The sequence below is a fragment of the Arachis duranensis genome, chromosome 6, assembly GCF_000817695.3.
Source record: "Arachis duranensis cultivar V14167 chromosome 6, aradu.V14167.gnm2.J7QH, whole genome shotgun sequence".
In the NCBI taxonomy this organism is placed as follows: Eukaryota; Viridiplantae; Streptophyta; class Magnoliopsida; order Fabales; family Fabaceae; genus Arachis; species Arachis duranensis.
The window spans coordinates 100,303,778-100,315,399 of NC_029777.3; the positions used below are offsets into that span (position 1 = coordinate 100,303,778).

The window sequence follows — 11,622 nt, forward strand, 5'->3', positions numbered from 1 at the left end:
ACTTAAAGCTAATTTTAGTAAAATTTTAAAATTTATGTTGCTTATGTATCTAATAGGGCATAGGAGGATTTGCACCATTCAAATTTATCGGTATTGATTGCCTTTGTCATAATATCTGCTAGGTTATCTTTAGTATGAATCTTTTTTATATCCACACTCCGTTCTTCTACTACTTTTCGAACAAAGTGGTATTGTACTCTAATATATTTTGTTCTTGAATAAAAGACAAAATTTCTTGCAATGTGCAAGACACTCTGACGGTCACAATATACAGAAATCTTTTGTAGTTTGTGCCCAAGTTCCTCCATCAATCTTTGGATCCAAATAACTTCTTTGCATGCTTGTGTAGCTGCCATATATTTAGCTTTTGCAGTAGATAGAACTACAACAGTCTGTAATTAAGATAACTAGCTCATAGCTCTTCCTACAAGTATGAACACATATCCTGTAGTAGATTTTCGTTTATCAAGATCACCTGCAAAGTCTGAATCAACATATTCATTGACAATTAATTTTGATCCTCCAAAATATGATGCAATATTAGAGGTCCCTTTGATGTATCTCAGAATTCTCTTAACAGCATTTTAATGTTCTTTACCCAAATTTGTCATAAATCGATTTATCACTGCAATTGCTTGAGCAATATCTGGTCTTGTACAGATCATGGCATACATAAGTCTTGTACTTAAGATATTTTTATCCTATTTGCTTCACTACTAGGGCACATACTTGAGGATAATTTAAAATTCATATAAAGTGGGGTAAAAATTGACTTACATTCTTGCATGTTGAAGTGTTGTAAGATCTTCTTCAACTAATTCTTTTACGATAGCCAAATCTTCTTATTCCTTTTGTCTCGGTGAATTTGCTTTCTTAAAATTTTGTTTGTTAGTCCCAAGTCTTACATATCAAACTCCCTAGCTAACTCTGCCTTCAATTCTTAGATTTGATCTTTGTCGGGGCCTACCACCAACATGTCATCCATATACAACAACAGAATGATAAAATCATTATCATCAGACCTTTTGTAGTAGGTATGATGATTTGAACTAAGTCTGTTATATTCAAGACTAATAATGAAAGAATCAAATATCTTGTACCAACACCTTGGCGCATGCTTTAGACCGTACATAAATTTAGTTATCTTGCAAACCAAGTTTTCTTTTTCTCGTTCTTCAAAATCTTCTTGTTGGAACATATATATCTCTTCTTCAAGTTCTCCATGAAAAAGTAGTCTTTACATCTAATTGCTCTAGTTGTAAATCAAATGCAGTATACATAGGCAAAATTACTCTAATAATAGTTAGTCTCACTACTGAAAAAAATATTTCATTGAAGTCAACACCTTCTTTCTGAGCATATCCTTTGACAACCAATCTTGCACGATATTATTCCACCTGATAATTAATATCTCGCTTGATCTTGTAAACCCATTTGTTAGCAATGGTTTTTCGACCGACTGGAAGTGCAACAAATTTTCAAGTATGGTTCTTATGCAATGCCTCAATTTATTCTTTCATTGCTGTCATCTACATAGAAGCATCTGGATTGCACATAGCTTCCATAAAAGTTGTTGTCTCTCCATCTTCTATCAGAAGATAATATGTATCAAGGTTTGTCAAAACATAATTAATTTGAGTGTCATGATGGTATTTTTCTTTGTTGAGTGGATCGATGAAATTCTATTTCATTGGCCTCTGCTTCTTGTTCTTCATGCTCTGATTCTGCTTCAGAAAAATCACCTTCTCTACATTTTTCATCTATTTGAACAGTGGTCATCTCTTTAATAGTGTTGTTATTTTCTTATTCTCTTTGCAATTCATCTTCTGCAAATAATACATCTCTACTAATAACTACCTTGCAGACAGTGGGATCCCACAGGCGATATCTTTAACTTTGTTAGCATAACCCAAGAATATATGTTTCCTAGACTTTGGATCCAATTTTGTTCTTTCTTGTGAATTGTACATCGTGTATATAGGACAACCAAATATATATATAAAGAATAATAATTAGGTGGCTTACCTTGTCACATCTTCATTTGTGCCTTCAATCCAATTGCAGTTGATGGTGATCGATTTATCATATAATAGGAAGTTTTAACAGCTTATGCCCAAAAAGACTTGGCTAAACATGCAATTTGTAACATAGCTCGTATTTTTTCTAGTAGAGTTCTATTCATTCGCTTTACTACACCATTTTGTTGAAGCGTATATGCAACTGTAAATTACCATTGAATACTTGCTTGCATGCAAAATGCTAGAAAGTCACCATCGATATATTCTCCTCCATTATCTGTCCTTAAACACTTGATCTTATTTTCAGATTCAAGTTTCAACTTTGCCTTGAACCCCTTAAACATCGCAAACATACCTTATTTTTTCTTGATTGGGTACACCCATTACCTCCTAGAATAATCATCAATAAATTATACAAAATATTTTGCTCTTCCTAAGGATATTTTTGACGACTCTCATACATCAGAATGAATCAACTCCAATATATACTTGTTCCCAACAGTTGATCTACCAAGTGTCAATCTATATTGTTTGCTTGTAATGCATTGCTTACAAAATGGTACGTTTATCAATTTAAGTTCGGAAATGAGATTACGTATTTATGTTCCAAAAGAATTTTCAAGTCTCGTTCTAATATGTGGCCCAACTTGCGATGCCATGTCATCGTCATTTTTTTTAGACTTGCTGAAACAACTGATTCCTCTGTCTCTTGCAAAGTATCTCCCAGAAGCATGTATACTACAATCTCTTATACTTTTATTACCACATAATCGCTTTTAATAACTTTGAAGATCCCACCTTGAATATGGATCTTGCAACCATGTTCATTTAGTTGTCCAATTAACAACAAATTCTTTTTCAAATCTTTCACATGTCTTACTCCTTGAAGTGAACAAATAGAACCATCAAATATTTTTATTTTAACAATACCCATTCCAACAATTTCTAAGGCATGATCATTTCCCACGAACACAGATCCTTCCACGACTCATTCATATGCACTATAAGAAAATCACCGGATACCGTCAGATTTACTGGTAAATTTTTTCGTCTGCCGCTAATTACCAATGAATATTAACTTTTAATTGGTGAAATTCTAGAACTTGTTACTATCGGATTTATCTCTGATAAATTCGACCTGAATATTAGTTTCTTTTTAATTTGTTTAAAAATTCAATATATAATTTTAAATGTTTAAATTCAATCATTTTTAAGATAACAAAATTCAAAATTTTATAATTTTTTATAATAATTTATCTATAACTTTTTGTTAAAAGTTCACAAATAAGTTCACACATCAAAGTTTAAGACTAAAGAAGAAAAAATAATAATTACTCGTATATAAAAAAAATGTATCACTATAAACATATATTCTAAATCCATAAAAGATGAACCTATATATGGTTCAATATGAAAAATAAGATACCTAATAGTGGCTAAGTAAATTGCATAGTTGAAGATCTTTAGACAATAAAATGTTGAAAGGAAAAATTAATTATACAAATAGTATATCTATTTAAGTTTCCACGTAATCAACTAATATGCATATGTGTATCTCTCAAATCTTATATCTTTTTAAATTTATACAATTTCAAAAACTTACAAACCTAGTTGGAGGTTTTGCATCATAAACCTACTGTCTACAGGTGCATTTACTGGAATAGCAAGCTATACATCTTCAATTACAAACTACAAACATAATCAACACAGAAATTATAATTAAACAAACAAATTAAAGTTTATATATTCAAATGAGTAAATTACAACAAACTTAGAAAAATTAACAATAATCAACTTAGCAAAATTAATTCAAAAGACAATGAACTCAGACAACAATAAACTCAAAAAATTAACAACAATCAATAATAAATCAATAATTAATTTAGAAATTAACAACCTAAAATTAACTTGGAGAATTAACAACAATCAATACTAAGTAACTCAAAAACACAATTAACTCAGACAACAATAAACTCAGAAAATTAGTAATAATATAAAACACTATCAACTCCAAACAAATCTTAAATTATACCCTACCTAACCTAGCATTATTTAATTTCTAATTACACTAAATTAATATAATAAATTCTAATCACACACTTCATTAAAAAATTTAATCAATAATTTAATAAAATACCTAATAAAATCATAAACAAACAAAAAAAATATGAAAAATATAGAAAATTACCTCTGATGGTGACTACAGGATGGTGGAAGCGTGGTGGTGACAGGAGGTGGCAGTAAAATCTACGGTGGTGAAGCTAGAGTTTAGTAACATAACAAATAATAAAAAGAAAAAACGGACAATAACCTTAACTTTGGCGCAGTAAACTTTAGTTGCCGTGATGGCGACAAGGCAATGACCTCCGACGGCAAGGAGAGAGAGAGAGAGAGAGAGAGAGAGAGAGAGAGAGAATGATTTTGTGTTTGAATTTTACTCCAAATTTACCGGCGGAAAAATTTGACGATAAATCGTTCGTTGTTGCTTAGACGCCAAGTTTCACTAAATCTGTTACCGCCAGAATTTTCTGACAAAAAATCTGACAGTAAATTCAGCAGTCATAAAAATAATTTTTGTACCTCTATTTACTGTCGGAATTTTAAATCCAACGGTTACTTATTCGAGAGACGAATTTTCACTCGTAACTGTCGAAAAATTTGTCGATAGTGTCTGTCGCTAAATCTGACGGTATTCAACGCATTTCTTGTAGTAATGTACAAAACCAATCACAATGAGGAGTCATGTGTCAGGTTGCTTCTGAATCAAAATCAAGGCATTAATAAGCTGTTTGATGCCTTTAGAATTATTTATTGCTTTGCCATACAAGATTTTTCCATCATCAGAGGTACTCGTAACTAATCCTTGAGAAGTTGATTCTTTTGGAACTTTTGCTATACTCTTTTTATTCAGACAATCTTTCTTGAAGTGTCCTCTTTAACCAAAATTGTAGTATTTGAATTGCTTCTTTTCTTGTGATTTTGGTCTGCTTTGGCTCCTACTGGAACCAAGCTCTATTGATCTCCCTTTCATGATCATGATCAACAGTGTCTTTACTTGTTTGAGTTCCTTAATCTATTTTCTTTATTCTTGTGCCTCGATTCTTCTTCAAGAATCGTAGCAGCCATATCATCAAAGGAAAGATAGTCTGTCAAAATAATATTGGTTAAGTTAATAACAAACTAATCATATGAATCTCGTAGACTTTGAAGTAGAAGTTTTATACGTTCGTTTTCTCCTATGTTGTAATCTAATGATAAAAGTTGAGAAAATATCGTATTTAGATTGTCAATATAATCTGTTACTGATGTATATTCACTCATTCAAAGAGTATAAAGTCTTTTCTTTAAAAATATCTTATTGTGAATTGATTTGACTTCATATAATTCGGAGAGAGCATCCCAAATTTTTTTTGCCGTTCTTTTTTCTACTACACTTGATAAGACTAAATCACCTAGTGCCAAGTGTAAGTTTGTAATGATATTGTCACCCATCTCCTTTCATTTTTTATCTGTAATCCAATGGGTCTATTTTCAATTGCTGTCAAGCAGTTGTCTTTCCTCATAATTATTTTTATTTTTAATTTTCATAAGAAAAAATTATTCCTAATAAATTTTGGAATCTCATATTTTACTGTTATTTTTTTAGACAGTAACTTACAGTAGAAGAAAAACTTATCAATTAGCAATATTTGTCTCTGATATTACTATTAGATACCAGACAAATGATACAATAAAATATATAAATAAAAAATAAAAAATTTGTATAAAATATTTTTTTTGGTAATTACAATTTCTTTCTATTACAAAGAAATTATAGTAACAATCTCTTTTGACAAAAAAATATACCTCTTTTTAAATATAAAAAAAATTTCTTTACGTAATTTTATGTTGCTATTATTTTTATTGGATGAATTGATTAAAAATAAAATATAAAAACTTAATTTATAGGCAAAACTTCTTCAATATAAATAATCCATAATGAGCTTTTATCTCTCTTCCATAAACCAACAAATAATTGCATTATTATTTAATCACAAAATAGCATTCATTTTTTAATCACAAAAAATTTGCTTTACTATTTCTACATTTGATTCTCTATTTATCTTTAAATTAAAATGGAAATTTTGATAAATTCTCCATCTAAAAGTAAATAGTTAACATTCTTAACAGTAGTCCCACACTCCCACGTATCCAAATTTGTAAGTTTCATGAATAATTCATCTTCTCTTTCTAATAGATATAATTTCTTCCATTCAAATATAAAAGATAATTAAGAAATATAATAAAATATCGTTTTTGTCCTCAATATTTGGAGTAAGTTTTAAAATTATTTTTAACGTTTCAATCGTTCTATTTATATCCCTAATATTTCAAAATTGACTCAATGTTATCCTGCCGTTAGGGATTCGTTAACAGAATTGACGGCGAGATAAAATTGAGACGATTTTGAAACGTTAAGGACTTAAATAGGACGAAAACGTTGGAGACAAAAACGATACATGAAAATAAATTTTAATTTTATCCTTTAATAATATCAATTTTTTACTATACATAGTATTCAATTATTTTTTAATCATATCTAAGTAAATTACACTTAATTATATTACTTTCATTCTAAATAAATTATTTTTTTTATAATTTTACTCTTAAAGATTTTTAGTTATCATGAAATGTTTGTAAAATGACTAGTATATAAACTTGCGGAAAAGAAAAAAATAATATATATACAATAAAATATAAATTATACCTTTTATCTCTAATGTATCAAAATTCTTTAAAATTATAAAAAAATAAATTTATTTAAAATGAAAGTAATGTGATTAAGTGTAACTTACTTAGATATAATTAAAAAATAATTGAATACTATGTATAGTAGAAAATTGATATTATTGAAAGATAAAATTAAATTAAAATTTATTTTTATGTATCGTTTTTGTTTTATTTAAGTCTCTAACGTTTTAAAATCATCTTAATTTTGTTCCGTCGTCAATTCTGTTATTGGATTTTTAATGGCAGGACAACATTGAGTCAATTTTAAAACATAAGTGATTTAAATAAGACGATTAAAACGTTAGAGACAACTTTAAAACTTATCCCAAGCGTTAGAAACAAAAACGATACTTTATTCTTCAGAAATGGCCCTTCATTCTAGTTTACCCAGTTAGTTATTTAAGATTTTTTATTTTACGAATAAGATACTCAATCGATGTAAAGGCCTACTCTATAATGGCTTGATGCCAATATAATTGAAATGGCTGAAAATGCATGAGAAGAACAATTGAATCATATTTTTTTAAATAAATAAATTTTAAAAATATTATCAAGTTTTAAATTTATGAGCAGCGAAATATGTTATCAAGTTTTAAATTTATGAAATGATCAATTTTAGCAAAATAATTTCTAAAAAAATTTTGAAGTTAGAAATAATTCAAAAAATTATTTTTAAAAATAAAATTTGCAATAAAATACAAGATAAAACTTAAAAATAAAATGAAAATAAGGTAGAACATGTATTTAAAATGGTTTTCTTTTCTTTTTTCATTCAATTATTCTCTACATACAAGTCATTTTTTCATACAAGTCATTTTACCTTAATTCACCTCACGCGCCTCTTATTCTAACAAACTTTTCAATCAACGCGCGAATATATAATTGCCTTTTTCGAAAGGATTTTGTTTTCGTTTTTGAATTTTCTCAACTTTTTCGATCTACATTCTCTTCCATCTCTGCGTTTCTCTTTGTTCGTATCTACGTTTTTGAAATCAAGCTCTAAAATCAGTTTTGAACAGTTATCTCGTTGTTAAAGATAATGAATAATTCATGTTCATATTGTCAATTGAACCAGAATGAAGTTGATTATTGTTTTGAATCCAATCAAGTAGCTGAGGTGTAGTTCGATTCTAGTTAATGTTTTTGTTAGTAGTTTATGATTTTGTAGGTGAATAATGTTATTTTTGTTTGTGAAAATTGTTATTCATCGTTGATGGTTTGAATTAAATTTAATGTAAAAGTTCTGCATTAGAGGAAATATTTTTTGTATTTGCAGCAAATTTGGGTGTAATACCAAGATAGTTGGGTGTAACATGAAGATATTTGAGTGTATTGTTCAAGAATTTTCGGTGTATATGTGTGCTGATAAGTTCTGCATAATTCAAAACTCTTCTTCTCCCTCCTCTTCATCTTCTGCTGCTGCTTCTTCTTTTTTTTTATCATCATCATCATCATTATCATCTTTTTTTCTTATTCATCTTTTTTTCTTGTTTTATCTTCTCAAGTTTCTTCTTGTTTTACTCTCTTAACAAAAATAAAAAAATCAAATAAAAAAGAAGAAAAAACACATAATGGTACAAAATTACTTGGAAGAGAATGAACTTACATTCATTCAACTAAAAGAAAGACTGAAAGAAAGAAATAAGGAAAAAAAGAAGAAAAAAATGCAGCATTAGAGGAAATATTTTTTTTATTTGCAGTGAATTTGGGTGTAACACGAAAATATTTGAGTGTATTGTTTAATAATTTTTGATGTATGTGTGCTGATAAGTTCTGCATAATTCGAAACTCTTCCTCTTCCTTCTCCTCATTTTCTGCTGCTTCTTCTTCTTCATCTTCTTATTCCATTTTCTCATAATTCTTTACAAATTCAGTTTCGCAACTTCTTTCACTTTTCACGACGATTTTAAAATTTTTTTGAGAGATTTTGATCATTGTTTGAATTTTGAGCATTGCGATTTTAATTGAAGAAAAAGAATCGTTTACATTATTTAAGAGTTAGAAAAAATGTGTGTTTACACGCAATCTAAACTTAAGGTCATTTTTGTTAGATTTTGACCAATTTATATAAACTTATATATCCAAAAAACTTATGTGTAATATATCTCATTCTCATTTTCAACCTAATTTGTTGGTTAAGTGTTATATTTCTAATGTAAGGAATCAAAGCTTTCTTGTTTATTTCCATAATATTCATGAAATTCACATCACCCCCTTTAGTATAGTAATTACAAGATTTCTTCTAAAATTTCCAATTTTTCCATTGAAGATTTTATTTGTGATGTTATCAGTTATCACACTACAATTTTGTCATATATAGTAAAATAGAGAGTAAAGAGTATAGCTAGTTTGCTATTTTTACTAGTTTGACATGAAGTTATTACATTTAATTAATTAGTTTCTTATTTATTTTATTTTAAAATTTTTTTGAGAGATTTTGATCTTTTGTTTGAATTTTGAGCATTGTGATTTTGATTGAGGAAAAAGAACCGTTTACATTATTTAAGCGGACGAGTGAGTTGACCACTCGACCAACCCAAGTTGGTTAGTTTCTTATTTATTTTAATTAATCTCAAATTAATATTATTTTGTTTTCAAATTCAATCCAAAAAACCTTTATGACAGATTAGCCCACCAGGTAGAAAAAAATGGGGACGGACTTAAATTGTCAGACAGCCTTTTTAGTGCGAGGACCCTGAAAGCCCCCTTACAAGTTACAACTGGAAATCTAAATCGCTATTTTTTTTTTCATCGACCAAAAAAAAAATCTCTCTTTTTTTTTTTTATTATTATTCTTATTTTTTTGGTTTTTGAAAAGAAGTGGTCGCTCCCAGTGTAGAGTGTGGGAGCGCGCAAGAGCAGCAACAATGTCTGGATTCTCCTTCGGTTCTTCTTCTTCCTCTCAGTCTTCGTCTTCTTCTCCCTTCTCCTTGACAAACCCTCCATCCTCTTCCGCTTCCTCTTCCGCATTCTCCTTCGGCTCATCCACCCCCTCCACTGGTTTCTCATTCGGATCCTCCTCCCTCTTCTCTTCCACCACCGCCACCGCCACCGCAAACCCTAGCTCCGTCGCTTCTTCCTCACCAAGTCCATTCTCTTTCTCATTCGCTTCTTCATCCTCCACCGCAGGAGGAAGCGGCGGCGCCACTACTACCGCACCCTCCTTCGGCTTTGGCTCCACACCTTCCTCCTCCGCAGCCTCTGCGCCGTCATTTTCCTTCGGTTTTGGGTCCGCGCCGACCGCATCTGGCTCGGCTCCTGCTCCAGCTCCGTCTCTGTTCGGCTCTGCTTCTTCGGCATCCACTGCGGCAGCTTCGAGTTCCGGTTCTTCCATTTTCGGTGCCGCGAGTTCAGGCTCCTCCTTGTTCTCCACACCGTCTTTTGGTGGAACTTCCTCTGCCACGACGCCGTTTGGGGCAAAACCCTCTGCTGCGACGACACCATTTGGCGGAGCATCTTCTGCTTCTTCGGCGTCACCTTTTGGCGGAGCATCTTCTGCTACACCCTCGCTATTTGGTGGAGCATCTTCTGCTTCAACCACACTCTTTGGGGGAACTTCATCTGCAACGACGTCATTTGGATCAACACCTTCTTCAACAACAGCGGCTGCGAGTAAGCCATTTGGCGGGTTTTCGCTCTCCCCGTCGGCGGCTTCCTCTTCTGCTGCAACTACAACTCCTTCATTCTCAAGCGTGTTCGCCACTGGTGCTTCTTCTTCCTCTTCGAGCTCATCTTCTCTGTTTACGGGGTTTGCAAAACCATCTGCACCAACACCAACAACAACTGCAGCCTCTACTGCCGCTGCTTCTGCACCGACGCCGACTAGCACTACTGGATTCTCATTTGGAAATGCAACTTCGTCTGCTTCTCAACCGTCTTTCGGGTTCCCCAATGCAGCTGTTTCATCACCAGCTTCATCCGCTTCTACAGCTTCCAGCACACCGGCTTCAAAACCTCCTCGTTCTTTCTCGTTCACCACAGCATCAGCGCCATTGTTTTCGACTGTAACTGCCACCACAGCTTCCGCACCAGCCGCGGCTGCCAGCGGCAGTACCCCCTCGTCTTCTGTGCCTGCATTTGGTATCCCAGCTTCAACTGCTCCGGCAATTGCTGCATCTTCGTTATCGGGGACTCCAGCAGCTTCTGCTGGTGCTGCCTCCTCTACTAGCGGAGGATCATCTTTTGCTGGATTTGGTGTGGGGAGCTCTGCATCAACCGGTTCCTCCACTGCTTCTTTTGGGACGGGGTTTTCTTTTGCAACCAAGGCATCTGCAGCATCAACGGCGGCTGTTTCAAGCTCTGCACTTGCATTTGGTGAGTCAGGCAATTTGAATGCTTTTGGAAATAGATGGATGTCAAAATGATGGATACTGCTGTTCTTTTATTTTATTTTTTGGATTTTGTCCATATCAATTTGCTTTGAGTCAATATTTGCTACTTGGTTAAACTTACTGGAAAATGTTGGATATTTGTTGTGTTTTAACATGGCAGCGTTAAGTATGAGTATTTCACTTGCTTTGTCCATTTTGAATGGTGGCCCTGATGTTCTAGTGGTGGTTTAAGATTTAGATAGGTGATAAAATGAAGAACTATAAATGTTAACGATGAGTAACTGAGTTGTGGTGGTGAAGGGGAGAGGGAAGTATTGATGTATTGCATAGTTAGTTGATGATTTTAACATCTTGTGTTATTTAGTTTTTGTGTATTCATATTGTCATGCACTCTGTTTGGAGGGTGAAAATATTTCCTGTGCATCTACTTATCGTTGTAACTTCATCGGATATTTCATTGTCATTCTGAGAGTGTAATTTAAATAGTTGATGGACTGGAGAGG

The 11,622-nt window shown here is 32.1% G+C and overlaps 1 protein-coding gene across 1 annotated transcript in view; it reads left to right on the forward strand.

Moving 5' to 3' along the window:
* The first annotated feature begins 9,592 nt into the window (after positions 1–9,592).
* The window catches only part of LOC107495028 (nuclear pore complex protein NUP62), an 8,279-nt gene continuing 6,249 nt past the window's right edge, over positions 9,593–11,622 (forward strand). Inside the window, exon 1 of the mRNA XM_016116075.3 lies at positions 9,593–11,102. Within this exon, the coding sequence (XP_015971561.1) occupies positions 9,656–11,102 (1,447 nt within the window). The 5' untranslated portion in view covers positions 9,593–9,655. The remainder of the gene's footprint in view (positions 11,103–11,622) is intronic.